The sequence below is a fragment of the Clarias gariepinus genome, chromosome 17, assembly GCF_024256425.1.
Source record: "Clarias gariepinus isolate MV-2021 ecotype Netherlands chromosome 17, CGAR_prim_01v2, whole genome shotgun sequence".
Taxonomy (NCBI): domain Eukaryota; kingdom Metazoa; phylum Chordata; class Actinopteri; order Siluriformes; family Clariidae; genus Clarias; species Clarias gariepinus.
Window position 1 is genome coordinate 4457860 of NC_071116.1, and position 19055 is coordinate 4476914.

The 19055-nt window shown below is 39.4% G+C and overlaps 1 protein-coding gene across 2 annotated transcripts in view; it reads left to right on the top strand.

Moving 5' to 3' along the window:
- The first annotated feature begins 12303 nt into the window (after positions 1-12303).
- usp25 (ubiquitin specific peptidase 25) overlaps positions 12304-19055 on the top strand; it is a 28924-nt gene continuing 22172 nt past the window's right edge. The window contains exons 1-5 of one of the 2 annotated variants that reach the window (XM_053516158.1): positions 12304-12516; positions 15733-15810; positions 16527-16671; positions 17507-17630; positions 17727-17889. In XM_053516158.1, the coding sequence (XP_053372133.1) occupies positions 12475-12516; positions 15733-15810; positions 16527-16671; positions 17507-17630; positions 17727-17889 (552 nt within the window). In that variant the 5' untranslated portion in view covers positions 12304-12474. The remainder of the gene's footprint in view (positions 12517-15732; positions 15811-16526; positions 16672-17506; positions 17631-17726; positions 17890-19055) is intronic. The other variant, XM_053516157.1, reaches the window with a different exon arrangement.

The window sequence follows — 19055 nt, forward strand, 5'->3', positions numbered from 1 at the left end:
GGAAATTATCATCTGACTCCTGTTCACACCGCACGACTTGATCTCTTGAACTGACAAAAAAAGGTGGGATTTTAAAAGGCGAATCTTTTCAAGATATTTATTTCATTTTTAGAAAAATGTGTTTTGATATGGGAGTCAGTGAAAGTTTAAACTTTTTTCAGTTCCTTCTTTAATTATGTAAAACGAACTCGGTGTCCTTGAGCTGCACGAGCGTGTCTGTAACGACGTCGAGCTCACGTCTTCAGATTACTTTAAATTACAGTCGCTCATTTTACAGAAATCTTTACGCGGAGCAATCATCAAGCGAGGAAGAATCCGGTGCGGATACACAGCTAGGGGTTTTTAACGAGCTTGAGATTTGAATCCTTTAGAGTAAAGAGTTATTGAGCACGAGCCAAAGCGTTAACCTTAGGTCTTCATTTGTCTCCATTTTATAATTTGTAAGATTTGAGTATGACGTCTTGTATCATGAACTGTCTTTAAAAAAAATACGTGCACGTCCTGAATACGTAAATAATCCAGTATTGTACGGAAATGTGTGAGTTTGTGTCTCTGTGTAAAACAGAAGCAGACAAAACACACAGGTTCATAATTGGTGCAAATGATCACGTTTACCTTCATGGCTTCTGGAGATGCTCTTTATACTGAAAGACTTTTGCAGGAAACAGATGGCATGAAGCGTTTCTGGGGAAACTGTTGACATGCAATTTGTAGTTGAAAAGGAACAATAATCTGGTGTGTGTGTGTGTGTGTGTGTGTGTGTGTAAAATCCAGTGATTTTGTTAATGAGTAACAGATTTTAATTGCCCACATGTGCTTGTTCTGTCGATCAAACAAGTGGGTGTATTAAGTTAAGGAGTTACAAAAACATCCGACGTTCTGCTGCTTCCGGAAATAATCATTGATGATCAGGTGTGATGAAACGCGTAATCTCAAAACTCGTTTCCTGATAACAGCACGTCCTGGTGTGTTTACTTCCGCGTTAAATAGCAACAAACTTCCTATAATAAATCGGTTCGAATGTTCTTGCTTTTGCTTCACTTTCATTTATTATATGCAAAAAAAAAGGACATGCACTTTTCTAAATCGTGTCCTAAAATCTTTCATTTTAAAAAACACACATGGAAAAATTACAGAAGAGGATTAAGTCCACCATAAAAGAAACAAGAAAAAAAATTTGAGTCCTTACTTTGTTCTCAGAATTCTGATTTTGTTTCCTCAGAATTAGAAATTTGAACTCAGAACTCTGTCTGTCTTTAAACTAGAAATTCAGTCTTTTTTCACAAAATTTTAACTATAAACTCAAAATTATGACTTTTCTTAAAATGACTTTTAAATTGAGGAATTTGTTTTAAAACAGAAAATTATGACTTTTACACTAAGAATTTTGTCTATAAACTCAAAAATATAACTTTTTTCTTTTCAACTCAGAATCTTGATTTTAAACATAAAATTCTGAGTTTTTTGTAAGAATTCTTTTTTTCTTAAAATTCTGACATTTAAATTCAGGAATTTGTTTTTAAACTCAAAATTCTTTTTTCCAACTTTCATCTTAGAATTCAGACTTAAAAAAAAAGGTCAGAATATTTTTTTATGGTTGTCCTAATTCATAGTTAGTTGTGTTTTATTACATTACCATGCACTTTTCATGACTTTGCCTGTCCTTTCAGATTTGCTCCCCAGGCCCTGACTTCCCCCTTTTCTAAACAAGTTCCCTTTCCTTCATCTTTAAATAACCCTTCCTTTTTTCTCCCCTCTTCGTGAACTTCTCCATCCTCAGATTCTTATCGTGCATGAACTTCAAGTAACCTCTTATTTCCTTTGGCTGAAAAACAGAGAAGAACGAGTCAGGGCCGCGAGTCAGGAGCCGGGGGTCAGCGTCTAAGATCCCACAATCGGCTGTTTGTCCTTCTGTCGCTTTGAAATCTGGAGCGGCTTTGGACGGACAACAGAGCTTTACTTACTCTGAGCTCAAGTTAAAGCTACTGAAGAGTGAAAACTCCGGGGAGTGTTTTTAAATGTTAGTGTGTGTGTGTGTGTGTGTGTGTGTGTGTTAGCCAGTTCAATGTTTAACTTTTCCTCATCCCAATACCCAGCTGTTGTTTCAGAAAACATTCACAGCAAGGTGTGTAATTGCATTTTATGGCCAGTTCGGCGTGACGGCTGTCACGAGCAAGCGTCAGGAATTACACACTTCTAGCCAAAACAAACTGAAGAATGGCTTCCTTCTCAAAACAACAACAACTAAAACAACACATCCAAGTAATGCGACTTTAGGTAGAAAAGTGAAAATGGATTTCATGGTTTTTGCATTTCAAAGCACAACCATGTTTCTATTATTATAATTATTATTTCCCCCTCTCTCACTGACATTCCAGCACTTCCCTTCTTCAAGGGCTCCTGAGCCTCAGCAGTCATGACCTTCGTCTCTCCAGTTGCTCTACAGTTAAATGCCCCATATTTCCCAGCAGCCTTTAATCTGACATCCACCATCAACATGACAGCAGTAGTCTCAATAAGAGCAGAGTTCAATAACTGTTGCTGTTGGGGCTGTTGGGGCTCCTCGAGGGTTCTTTTCATAGTCATGAGTTCTTCATTTTCTAACTAGCGTAAGTAAGTACACGTTCTTGATGGTTAAAGGGTTTATAGAATTGGTTAAAAGGCAAATCGGAGAGAAATCAAAAAAGGAAATCAGATAAAGATTTTGTTTTGACTTAAAACGACTCCAGCGTGTTAAAATTCATTTATATTCACTGTTATTTCAGCCGAGGTGAAAATATGAACTAATTCCAGTAAAATTTTCAGTTTAGCTTTTCTAATTCATATCTATTGGTGCAGGTGTTTGTTTACATTAAGCATTAGTATCTTTTTTTGATGTAGATTATTAAATCCGACACATGACTGTTCATAACCTCACTTTTCCTTAGAATGTTTATTTCATTTATGGCGCAGGTTAAACCCCAGACAAAAACCTTTTAAAGTTAAATAAAATCCTGTCCAGGAAGACATAATTTATTTTGTGTGATGCCGTGACAGAATCGGGCTGGACAGACTTACAGATATACATACAGACTGAAAATATCTCTGAGACGGTTTCAGGTCCTTCAGTGGGTGAAACGTAAAGATATCATTGAAAGAGCAAGTTCAGACAAAACCTTTTTTTTATTTATATAGATTAAATAACACACTTCTAAAAGGAGAACACCCAGGTTTATGTTAAGCCTTTATTCGGCACATGTACGTTACTGCATGATGAAATTCCTTGTTCTTCACATATCCCGGCTTTGTTAAGAGGCTGGGGTCGGAGTGCAGGGTCAGACAGTCGTTATACGGCGGGCGCCCCTGGAGCAGACGGGGTTAAGGGCCATGCTCAAGGGCCCAGCTTGGTGGACGTGGGGCTCGGACCGCTGACCTTCCGCTCATGGTCGTTCTGCATAGAACCTTTCTTTAAGCAAAAGAACGCTTGAGGGCGAGGTTTCTGTGAGACCACACCCCCAACTTAGTGTTCAGATGATTTGTTTAGTTCTGCTTTAGTGCAGTTTGAAATAACCCCGCCTCCTGTTCTCTAAGCCACGCCCCCTACAATTTAACTAACAGTTACATTCCAAAAGTTAACTAACAACTGGAAAGGTTTATTTATTATTATTATTTCTATCTTGACGTCTCTATATCCATGTTTTATATCCATGTTCCTTTTGTTCTCTCTCTTTCTCTCTCTCTCTCTCTCTCTCTGTGCCTTCTTTTGCACTACATCTTTGTATCTGTCTAACTCTGTTTCTCTTCTTGCCTTTCTCCCTCTTTTCCTTTTATGTCTTTTTTATCTCTCTTTCTCTCTCTCACTCGCTTTCTATCCCTCCCTGTCTCTCACCTTTCTCTCTTTCTCTGTCTCTTTCTGTTTCTCTCCCTCCCTGGCTTCCCTTGCTCTACACCTGTCTTCTCTCTCTCTCTCTCTCTTTCTCTCTCTCCTTCTCTCTCTTTTTTAACCTGTCCTTCGCTGTCTGTCTTTTCTTTTCTTCCTCCCTCTTTCTCCCTCTGTCTCACTCATAACCTTCTCCTACTCTACATCACTTTCTCTCTATATATATGTCTATATTTGTTTTTCTTTCTGTCTCCGTCTCTTTATCTCCCTCCCTCTTCTTCTGTCTGTCTCTCTGTCCCTTTCTGATCCTCTCTCTTCTCCTGCCTTCTCACACTCCTCCTCTTAATCTCTCTCTCTCTCTCTTTCTCTTTCTACATCTGTCTGTCTACTATTTTGTTTCTTTTTCTGTCTCTCTGTCTGCCTCCCCCTCCTCTCTCTCTCTCTCTCTCTCTCTCTTTCTTTCTAAAGCACATAATGCGACCTTCATCCTACGCATAAGGTCGCAGCACAAACACCTTGGAAAGCGTCACTCAGAGCCCGTTATCTTTCTGCAGCGAAAAAACAATACGCATAATATAAACCCCTAACGCTTCAGTCACCGGCTGTTGCAACGCTCTCGTGTATCAGACTAAAGATTGCGACTTGTCCCTGATCGTATCGACACTGTGAACCTTTGTACTTTGCGGACGCGTCCTTCCTCTGCACCACCACCACCACCACCCTGAGCCAACTCCGTAGGTCGTGCACTTCCACAGCAAACATTTCCCCCTCAAACCGTGCGAACCTGGGGAAAGGGCGGCTCAGCCTCGACCAATCTCACAGAGAGTCCAGATTGAGATTAGAAGTCTGCGGAAAGGTCACGGCGAGGGCAAAGCGAGCACATTTGTGCTGTGTGCTCTCGAAGATTCATTTCTTTTCCCAAAGGTAAGAAACTCTCCACACGATCCAATACATCAGAGTGACCCTTACCTAACCTTCGCAGAGCAGTTAAGATAGATGCCATGACGACCGGAGGAGGCATTATGGGGCGACTCGCTCGGGGTAGTTTAGAGCCTCGGATACTTTTCCGGTGGACACTTTTCTTTCTTTGCAGCCGAAATGGCTGCAATGATTCAGATGTTTTGACAGCGCCGGCTCGTTTTACCAAAGACACTGACTTTGGTCATTGACATGCCCGGGTCATCTCGGTAAGAAAAACCTGCATGCTGGAGGCGAACTGGTTTATCCTGCGGGATGCGAAAGATAAATAAATAAATAAACAAACGCGTCCTCTATCCCAAAATCCATCTCATTTATTCTGCACTCACAGTCTAGTTAGCAGTCTCTTCCTGCATAGTCAAAGCGCTCACTAAATAAATGAACAAGGTTATTCGATTACAATAGACACGTCTGTTAGATGCATAAATTTGATCTTCTTTGATTTACTGATCATAGAGGATGTCAGCTGTTTCCTCTGAGATGAAAAAAGATATTAAATTCGCTCCTCTTGTAAGAACGATTTTCCAGTTTTTTTTCTCTAAGTTAGAATTTATATAAGAATTTATTTTATTTTTTTCGAAAGAGGCTTACAGGTAGTTAAGAACCCAAAGAAAAGGTAATAATTTGGGAATTCATGTTGCACAGGGTGTTTGGTCTATTAGAATGGAAAAAGAAAAGCAAAAATAAACATTTCATAATACAGATTTTGTTTGTTTGTTTTTTTTGCTTTAGATTTTATAGTTCTGGCAACCCTGGGATTTGAACTCACAACCTTCCGGTTCTTTTCCTCTACAGTTGTGACCATTTCATTTTCTTCTCATTGCCTCTTTTTATTCGCACCTGATCACTATGAGCTCAATCAGTGTCTTCTTCGTCTTTCGGCTGCTGCTGTTAGGGGACGCCACAGCGGACCATTCGTCTCCATCTCACTCTGTCTACCATATCTTCCTTTGTCACTCCAACCTCCTGCATTTCCTCCCTCACCACATCCATAAACCTCCTCTTGGGTCTTCCTCTTCTCCTCCTGCCTGACAGCTCCATCTCTAACGTTCTCCTCCCGGTAATACCCCTCATCATCCCTCTCTGCACATGTCCAAACCATGTCCAAACCACTCTGTTATGAGCTAAATCAGTGTATGCAAACAGAAAAAAAAAGTTTGGGAAAAGAGTAATACCTAACAGTCCTTATATGAGGATCACATGAGGATGTATAGATGTTGTTGAGAGAAGATTTCATGTCCTTAAATGAGGACATTCAGGTCTCAAGAGCTTTAAACTCTATATGCTAGTCTTTTTTTTTTTTTATGAGTTGGTTACAAATTTTGATTATATTTTAAAACATAATGCTTTATTATAACTCGCACAAGAAATTCAGTCAGGGGTACGAATAGAATTCTCACCTTTACCTGAATGTCTGTGGGGTTCTTTCAGGAAGCCACACACACACACACACACACACACACACACATTGTTGTAGCTGTGAAAATAAAATCAACTGCATAGTATTTTTACATCGCTTTTTCCCTTTTATGTCAATAAAACAACTCAACAACTGCACCATCAAGGCACAGATTGCACAGGACCTTTGGAGGTCTCCTGCAGTATCTGGCACCAGGGTGTTAGCAGCAGACCAACTAAGTCATGTAAATTACAAGGTGTTGGCATTGGCTTCTCATGATGCTCCAATCCATTACCTATTGAAGTCTCTTAGATCTTTTGGTTTGCCCAATTTTACCTGCGTTGCATCTAGGACATTAACGTCGGGAACCGACTGTTCATTTATTGTCTAATATATCTCACTCCTTGACAGATCACTGAATATCTCAATATAAGGAGATAATCAATGGTATTCAGTTTGGCTGTCAGTGCTTTATCGTTATGGCTGATCAGTGTATTAACATGCAGTTGTACAATCAATCATAACAGAAATTATCATGGGACAGGGGCGCTAAAACTTTGAAAGCTTCGAGAAATGTTACATAACACTGAAATACACAAGCTGCACATCTACATCTCTCTCTCTCTCTTTTTTTGAGAGTTTTCATAATCAACAAAGGCGATCCAGGACGTGAGTGTAACCTTTGTTAAATTTTGTTTTTGGAGCCACTGACATTGAGCACATCTTAATATACAATAAAAATAAACTTTAAACATTTATTACACACCTGATTTGTAAAGTGTACAGTCAAAAGACTAACGTCTCGGAGATCCCTCGGAATGAACCAATGCATATTCGTTTGTTTCGTATTCGTATGTTCTAGCTTTGTCTTACATCCATCCAGGATGCACACGTAAGTCACACTGTTTAAATTCAATGTTCACTGATCTAATTTAACATATACGGTATATGTGCATACTAACAGTCAGTAATTACAACCTATTCATGGCTTTAAATGTTTTTTTGATCAATTTAGTAATTTTTATAATTGCATGTTTTTTTTTTTGTTTGTTTTTTAAATCATTACACCGAACGTCTGGCTGGCAAGTATTATGATGTCATAGAATACAAGAGCCAATCAGCTTCCAGTATGCAAATCCAGGCCATATAAGGCTCGCCCCCCTCTAGACATGTAACCCTGTGTACTCATCTAATCTTGATTTCATGATAAGGGACAAAGTCTAGGTGACTTTTATTGTAATGACAATTTTCTTCTGTAAACCTTCCACATGCAGGATTTTTTATTTTTTTTTGCTTGGTGTTATAATAATAATAAAAATGTATGGCCTTCAAAACAAGTCATGAACAAGGCCATATAAGAGACGCTGCTCAGTCAGTGTCACGCTGTAATCAAAAGTAAACATTCACAAAAGTCTGAGATTATCTGAGCTCAAAGGTGACCTTGTTGGTTTTTTATTTATTTATTTATTTATTTGAAGCAGTCGTACAGCAGGGATGGAACAAACGTAGGAAACAACAGCCTGACGTGCACCTTTAAATAGAACTACTGAGCGTCTTTATGCTTCACGTACGAGAGAGAACCAGGTCAGTGAACAAATGAGAGCTTCTGCGTTGTCTTGCAGGACAGGACCTTATGTAGAAACAGTGCACGCTTACGTTTCCCCTATATGGTGGCTCACATTGAACAGAGTTATGCAACTGTTTAGGCTGGGCAATGATGGTGCAACAGTGTCCTCTGCTGGAATTTTATTCTCATTGCAGGCAATTCAAACAAACTAATTAAACCAACAAAAAAGATTTCTGGGCTTAAGGTGAATTATTGATGTGCATGTTATAATATGTACAAGCTAGCATTACTATCGACCAAAACACAGTATCGGTGCTGATTTTATTTGATATTTTTATAATATACATTTAATACAGAAAAAGTGTCCGCCGAAAGAAGCTACTGTTGAAGTTTATGCAACGTGGAAGTGACCGATCTTGCTTCCTTAAAAATTTCAAATTGCTAACCTCAGCGGCTATAGAGAGATGATTTTATATGTGTCTTGCTTCAAACAATAATCATTTAAAATGCAAATTATTAATATTTCTTTATGAGTATTGATACTAAAATCAGTCTAAGCAAGAAGTATATGACCTGTAACTATATAAAAGGGCATAAAATTGTATTTGGCAAATGTGGGTTGTTTTTTTTTTATCTGATAAGAATTCATTTCATCAAATATGATGAAAATTGGAGTTATATAATTCTATCTGAAAATTCACTTTTTCACCTAGGGGAGACACTTTTTAGCACCAATACCATGTTTTTGGCCGTATAGTAACAACTTATAGCAGCTCCAAATAAATGTATTAGGAATATTTGTAATTGCTGATATTGTCAGGAGACACGACAGCTACAAAAGAACAATCTGCTTTAACTTGTGAGATGGAGATTAAAAAAAAAGAAGAAGATGCTGGTTTAGTAATGTAAACTGTAATGTCACTTTTTTACTGCTGTGGTATAAGGGGAATAAAACACATCAGGGTGTGATGTTTTGGAAAAATATTTACATTTCAGGTCATAACAGTTTCATTCACTTACTGCTTCACACCACAGCCCTGAGTGTTTCGTTTCTTATCATTATATATTACATAATCTTTGAAATGACTGATAAAATAAAAGATCATATAAAAATCAAAAGGTGTTCAAGTCAAACTGGGACTTTTGATAACAGAACACAGTTATAAGAGTAAAACCTCCCTTTATTTTACTATTGCTTGGACACCATCAAGGTAAAAGGTTTTCTCAGTACTGCCTGCTGCACATCTGAAACTCTGGCCTCCCAGGAACTCCTTTAATGACCCAAGCATGTGGAAATGGCTGTTAGCGAGGTCAGGACTGTACAGGGAATGTGACGACAACTCCCAGCCGAGTTCCTGTAATGTGCATGATCTTGTGTACATTTCCCACAGACAGATGCGTCACTTCTTATCTTCTTATCCGTAGATTTTCAAGGATCTGAGCTGAATGTTCACGTGAACACCTTCAGTGGGCTTCGAGACACCTCGATCGGGATCGCCCTTCACGGATATACGCCCTTACCTGTGCTGTAAGCGTCAATCACGTTTACATCCTCACTCACCAGAAATGTCATCACAAGTCCCGGTTTGACTCGAACGCCCTTCATCTATAGAGTTTATGTTATATATACATGTATATTATTTGTTACTGAAATAGCTTTTTAGTGATTTACCCACCAGTGTTGGGAGATCTGACAACGCTAAAGGGAAAAAATATTTTAAAAATGATAAATAATTAGAATGTGATTTAATTACTGAGTTATGTCTGCAGATAAAGACAAAAGAATGAATCGAACGTTGCCATGGTGACCAGAGGAACCGAGATACTGTAGGACATGAAATGTAATAGCTATTAAATCTAACCTACAGCAGAGTACTAGGTGTGTGTGTGTGTGTGTATGTGTGTGTGTAAAGGAAAATAGTTGTAGGAAAAAAATTCACTTATGTGGTTTGGCGTAATTAAGATGTATGAATTTAAGTAGCAAAACAGAATGTAGAGCACACACACACACGCAATTCAACACAGTTTATTAGAGAGTTATGTGCTCACTATATCCTCTACCTCTCGCTCGTTTTTTTTCGCGCTGCATACAGGAAAGGGCCTTCAGCCCACTCGATAGGTCACAGCACAACCTCGTGGAGGCGGCTTACCTCTCCTCAACGCAGCCCACTCCATCTCCAGAGCGCTTTTCAGAAAATTGTGTTTACGTCATATTCTGCCGGCTTAAAGACACAGCTCACATTCGTACAAAAATAAATAAATAAATAAAAATGTACAAATTTAAACCTACAAAAACAACAACGTTTGGTGCTATGAAATGAGTAAGGAATAAAATACCTGGAGGTGTGCAGTTATAGGAAAGTAATCAGTGATGTGCTGTGATAAAGCATTCGCTAATGTTTCTTCATTTAAAGAGTATAAGGCTACAGTTACGCTGGTAAAAGTGTTCTATATCTCATTTACCAACCCGATACTATTTTTTGTTTGTGTTTGCTGTGAGATTGTTCATCCTATGATTTCAGTCCTCCTCTTGTACAGTATATCTGACTTTACCTTGAACAGATGATGCTTCTAAGCTGACCCGCAAGGGCACGATGCTCGCCAAGTTCTTAGGTTGGAATAATGTAAAATTTTAAGCTGTCATTCAATCCTTTTGACTGCTTTTCTTTAGCGATCTCTTGAAAACCCGAGCACTTGCGATACACATCTTCTGATTTTGCCGATAGAGCGACATCGTCGAAAATGTTTTACGAGGTTTGTTACTATAGATATATGAGAGAAATCGATTCAGTGATGTATCCGTGATTCTTTTGTCTGGCAATTCATGTATTAGCACACTGACTCCAAAATTGACTCTAACTCATCTTCTATATCATGGTATCCTGTATACAGTGTTCTCGGAGGGCATGGAGTCTATCCTAGGAGATAGGAGGTTAGGGCACAAGGTGGGGTGCACCCTGGACTGGATGCCAAGTCATCACACACACACACACACACACACACACACACTATGGGGCAATTTGGGACCACCAGTTAGCCTATCCTAACCTAACCTAACCTACATGTCTTTGGACTAAAGCAGGAAACCGGAGTAAACCCTGGTGATTCCCATATCTCCTATTTGTTTTCGCACTATCCTGCCACAGAAATCCTTCACCATACTATTTCTCTTTCTTTAATTTTCATTTGCCTGTTCTGACTGAGGATGGGATGCAACAAATCTGAGGTATACCTGCTTCAGGAACACGCACGTATATCATAATAGGAATCAAAAAGATCAGATTGTGATTTGTGCTGTTCATAGTGTTCTAAAACAAACATATCTGAATCACATATAAACAAGGAACCCTGTCTTTTTACCTGCAATGTGAACAAAGCCTTAGGTTCTTATTTGCCAAACCTAATAATTTGCATTTATTAAAGTACATTTCGTAGTTTTTATCCATTTATGGTTATATGCATGGTTATTCCTGCTTTGGGTCTGTGTGCATGGAGTTTGCATGTTCTCCCTGTGCTTGGTGGGTTTCCACTGGGTACTCTGGTTTCCTCCCACAGTCCAATGACATGCAGGTTAAGCTAATTAGCGTTCCAAAATTGCCGTAGTGTGTATGTTTGTGTAAGGGGCCCTATGATGGACCTGCACCCCGTCCAGGATGTACCCCGCCTTGTGCACAAAGTCTCCTGGGATAGGCTATAGGCCCCCCGCGACCCCGTACACAGGGTAAAGTGGTATGGATGGATGATAAATGAACTTTGCAATCTTTTCAAAACGTTGTCTATCACGCCTGTAACCATGACAACGCTCACCACTTTAGCTTATCTATATACTCCGGCTCATTTCTCTGTCCACATTTATTAATAACGAATATTAGCTATACTAAACTGAATTTTTTTCTCGGTTATTATCAATTTCCTTTTTTTTTTTTTTTTTTGTTGTTGTTGTTAATTAATTTGTGTTTGTGTCGTGTTCGGTGAAGATAAAACCTTCAATTTGAGTTTATTACAGTTTATTTGGGCAGGCTTGTCAGACAGGAAGGGCAGGGCCATGAGTAATCTTTAGCAGCTGGAGTTTCATTTCTTCCTCTTTTTTTTTTCTTAAAATAAATAAATAAATAAAGACCTATCCTTTAATAAACCTACAGAGTTTCAGTTTCAGTTCCTCTTTAATTTCGTCGATAACAAACCGTTTCGTTTCATTAATCACACCCCATCATCATCTTGATCGTCTTTAATCACCAGCCTGCGCATAAGAGCTGAGTATGGCGTTATAACGCGAAACTATATAAAGCAGACCAAACTAACAGAAACTCCAGTATACACCAAGGCTCTTGTTCTTCTTCTTCGTGTCTTTCTGTTTTCCCCACTCGTATTCCTACAAATCTGACAACCTGCGCTGTGATTGGCCAGCCCTGTTGGCAGATCTAAGCTCCCGTTGGTTCATTTGGAGAAACTCGCGTTGTCAGCCAATCCGATTAAACGGAGGCGGGACAACTCGAATGCGGATAGGGAAAAAAATCAAACACAACACTATCCCATGGCTGTGCTTCCCATGGCGCCCGCTGCTGCGCTGCTAAGCGGGGGGACGTTTTAACTACTCAGCAGTTTATCTTACACGCGTTTATTTATATATAGATATTTTTAAAACTCCTGAGTGATTTTCTTGTTGCGGCCATGACCGTGGAGCAGAACGTCCTCCAGCAGCACTCCCAGAAGGTAAACACGCTCGTGCGCTGACCGTTTTCTGCTATGCGCCAGTTCTGGGGGAAAAGTTAGCATTAGCTTTAGCATTAGCAATCAGCTAATCAACCAGCTAGCCGGTCTCAAAATCTCCATAGTTTGTTTGCTTGCTGATTATTTCTCTTTTGGGATTGGGGTTGGAACTGCGTCGCGTTAACGCCGGTGTGAAATGTCAGCCAGTGAGCTAGCTAAAGAGGCTAATGTTGACATGCTGCGCGTGACACGCCTAGAAACGAGTTGCTAGCCGTGCAACGCGTCGTTTAGCATAACGTGACCGCTTTAACATGTCTTGTGTTTTAGTATTTGATCATGGTAAACATATTTCGACCAACATCTACACATATAATGTGTTTATAACGCATTTATTACACTCTTGCCACTGATGCACGTGCAAGTCAGTGTTTAATATTGTGTGTGTGTGTGTTGCTGTGCTATAGTATACACACATTAAAAAACAATCTCGTTCAATCACAATTAAAGGCGCAGTAAATGGTTTAAGCCCCGCCCATTCTGTGAAATGGGCGTGGCTTGTTGCACAAAAGATGCTAGCTTTGCTTTAATCTCTTGTCGTTTGACGCTTATCATAGCGCAAGGTGACACGAGCATCTATGTGGTTTCGTTAAAAATCGACCAGCGAGAAATTCCGTCCTGGGTGTGACGTTTTTATCATAATACGATACGCTGCGTCTCACCTTAATCCTATCAGGATAGCGGTTGATGGAGTTTCCGCATTCTCCCCGTTCTTGATGGGTTTCCTCCGGGTTCTCCGGTTTCCTTCCACAGTCCAAAGATATCCATCTGAGGTTAATTAGCGTGCCCAAATTGCCCATTGTGCGTGAATGTGCACCACTGCGGGTGTAAAAAATGGGGAAAAGCGAACAGACGGCTACCAGGAGATCTACGTCAGGCAATATTGGACATAAAGTATATTGGACGAGAATCGCCGACTCTCTCCTTTAATACTCTTAAGCATAACCTTTACAAGTTAATGTAGTGAGTTTAATTGAAAACCACCCATTACACATGCACCAGCCATAAATGTCACTTAAAATTTTTTTAAAACACATGTTTTGTTATTGCACTTTGTGTCATTTGAGGTCTCCTCTCTCCTCCTCTTTTTTTTTTTTTTTTTTTTGGCATTGCCGCTGGTAATCAAATAACGGTTGTGAAATCATGTCCTCCGTGTTGGGAAAGTTGGTGAGTCGTGCCATGCGAGGGGAAAGCAGAACGAGTTAAAACAGCAATGCTGACGGTTCAGTGTTTTTCAGAAATCGATCCGTATTGCACACACAGGTGAATCATGTGAGAGTGTGTGAGAAAAGAAAGAGGTGAAAGTTTAGAGTGATTTGTTAGCTTGCAGAGGGTTGGACCAGTTATTAAGGATATTAGTATTTGATCAGTGTTTGGGTTTTCTGTGCAGGTTTCGGAGAACAGAGGTGCTTTAATTTTATATATATATATACACACACACACACAGATACAGGGCTCCAGATGATGACTGAGACGTTCCCCAACACGCGGAATGTCATACTTTTGCGACAAGTCACCCATAAAAGAAAGCAGCAATCTTTAATCCTGTCATAGTCTCCTCGTCTGCGTCTGCCTGTCAAGCACATAGGTTACGTTATAGTACATAGTACTCGTGATGTTAATCAGACCGTTTAACCCTCATACACTTGCAAAGCTTTAGGGCGTGCTCTCGTTATGGAGCGCAACTCGCTGTACTATCACAGGTACTATGTACTATCTCTTGTACTCTCGTGTTCTCTGCACAGTGAACGCATGCACACATAAACTCTAAGACATTAGAAGAGATTAATCTGGCACTTAATTTGCGAGTACCTTCTAACAAGCATGACTTAGCGTGATATTCCTCTGTAGCTTGCAGTTCAGGGGGCACTCAATATCGGATTTGTTTTTGAAGGAGGACGAAAAGCTACAGCATTTTCTACAGCATTTTTTAAATTGTTTTTTTGGTTTAAATTATATTTTCTGCAAGCTAGCTTAGGTTTGCTAACGTTAATCAAGAAATAGTGAGGATTGACAAAAAAAGTAAATACTTGGACACCCCATGTCCATCCAAACCTGCATCCTGTACATCAGATGCAACTGAGATTGAGACGAGTCAAACTGTGAAAGTTCTCAGCCCAGCTGGATTCGGTCTTTATTCAGTCATCATTATCAGATAATGTTAGCAAAGCCCAGCTAACCAGGTTTCTTGAACCCATGAGTCAAATAAAAAATTCAAGAGTTAATTGTAATTTTAGGAGACAGTAATTTTGTATCCTAAATATGTTGTTTTACCTCGAAATATTTTGTTTTTACAAGTCAAAAGTTCCTTAAGATTGTCTGGAGTTTGGTAGATAAATAGATAGAAGGATAAATGTTACTTAATCCCTCAGATGAACATAAACTATGCGAGTGTGTGAGCCATGATCAAAATTTCCCCTGACACTTGCCAGACAGTTTCTTTACTCGTCATCCTACGACATTAAATTAAAATTAGACCCAAAAACAGCTGGTTTGAGAAGTGACCCATGACTTAGTTCTGAATTTAAACTGGTGTTAGGAGTGTTTTTTTTCCCTTTAGTCCTTCATGTTTTCTCAAATTTTTTGTGGGTAAAACGGTGTCTGCATTATTTATTGCTGTTTTTTCGGGAAAGACGATTTGAGAGCCCGAGCGCATGATCTGTGAGAAATCTCTCGGACCCGTTTTGAGTTACATCAGAGTCACATAGCCGTCATGACACACATGTGGTTTTGGCTCGTCACTTCTAATTGCTCATCGCTTCACACAGTTCCTTCTTTGGGCCTTGTGAAAGGCTTGTGTCAGAGATTAAAAGTGGGGTCACTGGTGGGTGATTTTTTTCTTTTTTTTGTTATGGTTTATCAAAAATGACTGACTGCAACTTTAAAAAAGTTAATTTTGCATATATATATATATATATATAAAAAAATCTAGTTCTGTTATATAATTATATTTGTATACGTTATTATAGTTGTGATTATAGTTGAGTTATTGATCTGTGGGCCGTAATGTCTCCAGAAAGGATGCCTGCAACGCTGCATTGAGCAACAATCAACTGATTCAGATTTCACTTGTAGCTCAATCACGCTGCCTGAGTGGTGATGTTTATACGGGACTTTCCTAAGTGTTAATACAAATATTGATTTATGTGTCTCTTTTCACAGCACCAACAGACGTTACTAAATCAGCTGAGGGAAGTTACTGGAACTACAGATGTTCAGCTCTTACAGCAGGCACTACAGGTAGAGATGCTCTCTTAGCGCTACATCGCGCATCACAAAATGATAGATAGACTTTATTCATCCCGAAGCTTTTCTAAGCATGCTTACTGTAACCAAGCCAGAGCTACATGACAAAGTGTTTTGTTCCACTTATACCTCAGCGGTTCGCCAATCCAATTTAGTTTATTATAAAACAATACGTTTTATTTTTAAACATCTGTTTATGGTAAGGAGGTTAACAATTAACAAGTAAGAGTTTTTAACCCGATAATATTTGTTTTGCGTAAAATTTTTTGCTAGCTTGCAGTTCAGGCGGTGCTCAATATCGGACATTATGTTGTCCGTGGCTTTGTATTTGGATGAGGACGAAAACAAAAAGCTATATATGGACAGGCTTTTGAAATTATTTTCCAGTTTAAACTGTATTTTTGTTAATTTGTGTTAGATTAACTTAATTAATTTGATTTGATTGTGGCACACGAACTGTTGAAGTATAAATTAAATGGAGAAAACCACTGAACTCGATTGCTAACATGTCCAACCATCAAAGTTAAGGAAAATGTTAGAATTTTGCACTGTTCGCTTAAAGTTACATTTAATGTTTTCTAACACGTTAGTTCCCAATTTCAACAATATTTTTCTCATTTTCTCATTGAATTCAGCCACGAGTAACATCCGACAGGATTTACCGTAGCGCGTCACCACGCCAATATCTCATGACTGCGTTATGTTTCCAGGTCAGCAGCGGTGACCTAGCCGAGGCAGTAGCCTTTCTTACAGAGAAGAATGCCAAAGTCCCTCAACAGGATGAAGCCACCTACTACCAAACCACGCAGGTCGGCAACGACAGATACATCAGCGTGGGCAGCCAGGCTGACACGAGTACGTATATACACCTGATAGTGGTTTAAAGGAGCACTGAAAACTTTTTAAAACTTTTAATTTTTGTTGGTCATATTATTTTAATCATGTAGCTACTGTTCGTGTCGGCCTCAGTCCAGATGACCGATGGTTAACTTTTTTTTTATGCTGCGTGTGTTGACTGAAAAGTATTTAAGAGTGTCGCCTCCCTTAAACATGACTCATAAATACGTGAGTAAGTGTATATATAAGCTCTCGGCATGTAAGAGCCGGCCCTGATAATTATTTAGTGCTTTTTTTTTTAACCCTTAAAACACAAGCAGCACAGAAATGTGCCTGGAATCACAGCATTGGTTAACGAGTACATTTGACCTCTACAGGAATAAAGTTACAGTTACAAAATACTCATATTTTAATTTTATGTTTTTTTTGGTCATACACCAACTTGTGACTTGTTTAAAAAAAAAAATATATCAGATATTATATTTTCCATGACTTTGTTTTTAGATGAGGGCAAAAAAAAGCTATATTTACCGACAGGCTTTTCGAATAATTTTTCAATTCAAACTGTTATTCTGTTAATTTGTGTAAGATTAATTGCTTAACTTGTTTTAAGTAATTTTTATATAACGGATTAAAATCAAATCAATTTCATCATATTGCCTAGACTGAAATGTCACTCTGTATTGCGCAATCCTGATGTGCAAAAATATGATGTGTTTATTAAACTATAATGTTAAAAAGTTTTAAAAGTTAAAGCTTGGTGTGCAGTTTAGCGTAGTCTGTTTCTTTCACTTCATTTCGGGACTTTCATGGTAAATTAACAAAATAACACACTGTTTGGGTGGTGCTCCAGATGTGATCGATCTGACTGGAGACGATAAAGATGACCTGCAGAGAGCCATCGCGCTCAGCCTGGAGGAGTCCAACCGGGCCTTCAGAGAGACCGGCATCACGGACGAGGAGCAGGCGATCAGCAGGTGTTGTACATCACACACACACACAACGCGTTAAAAAACCTCAGACTCTTTATTGTCTTTATTATTATTATTCTAACGTGGTGTTTTCTTTCTCAGGGTGTTGGAGGCGAGTATAGCCGAGAACAAAGCCAGCCTGAAGCGCACCCACACTGAGGTGTGGAGCGACTCGCCCAACCCTCACGACAGGAAGCGGCTGGGTAACTGCCCCGTGGGCTTAAAGAACGTGGGCAACACCTGCTGGTTCAGCGCCGTCATACAAGTGAGCTCCGTTGTGCCCAGGTCTTACTTTTCAGCACGGCTCTCTGATCTCTAAATCGGTCTGACATCGAGTCGCGAAAGTGCTCGAGGCTTGTTTGACACATCACACGTAGAACAGGATCACTTTGTATTGTAGTGTTGTCCAGAAGGTTGAGTTTTTCTTTTTTTTTTTTTTTTTTATCCCAAAATTGTCCCAGTCGCCAGTGCAATGTTTGTTTTGCGTAATGTTTCTTTGTAGCTTACTTATGTTAACTTGTCCACCACAAGGGGGTGCACTTGCAGTTCAGGTAGTGATTAATATAAATAATATTGATAATTAATTTGTGGCTCTAGAATGGTTTAAATTACACTTAAATGTTCGTCATTACCGTTAATAACTAACGATTAAGTTTAACAAATTCTGTGACCCTAGAGGGTAGTTAATTTTCCATGCAGTTTGCAGAACAATTTAGTTCTCGTTTTCTCTGATATAAACTTTTTTTTTTTCTCTCTCTCTTTTGTTGATAAGATTAAAGATGCAACTCGTTAAATCCCCAATTTTGGTCAAAACAACAGTTGCTCTTCTGATGACCCTGTGCTCTAGAGTATACAGCTGCTTCAACGGATACTAAATATGGAATATTGCACAATTATTTTCTATAAATAAAAGCCAGTTAGAGATGGGATAACAAGATATCATTATATTATGTGTAAAATTACCCTGCTTGTTTATAGAGCTCTCTAATATCGCCGTAAACTCATTTCACGTAGTAAACAGATATCAAACGCATCCCTTTTTAAGGGAATAGGAACGTTAATTCTCCCCGATCCTGCCAAATAAATCTCCACTCGTGTTGCTGCGCTGCGCTGCGTGTTGCTCTCCGCCGGCCAACAGTAAAACATGAGCCGTGATGTGGAGTGATGTGTGTTTGGGTCACCGGATACACACGGTCACATGCTGTTTTCCTCGCCGCGTGTAACCGGACTCTAGAAGATGCCAAAGCAGAATCATTCAGAGGGCTACGGGGAGTGCTGTTGACATTCTGAGCTGTGCAGAGGCTCGTACATTAATAATACAGCCAGGAGTAACGCTTGCACAAGAGTCCAAATCAAAACACGCTTTAATCAGTTAAACTGAGCAGCCAGCTAATGCATGGCACCTTGAACACGCTGTCGCGCAGCAGTTAC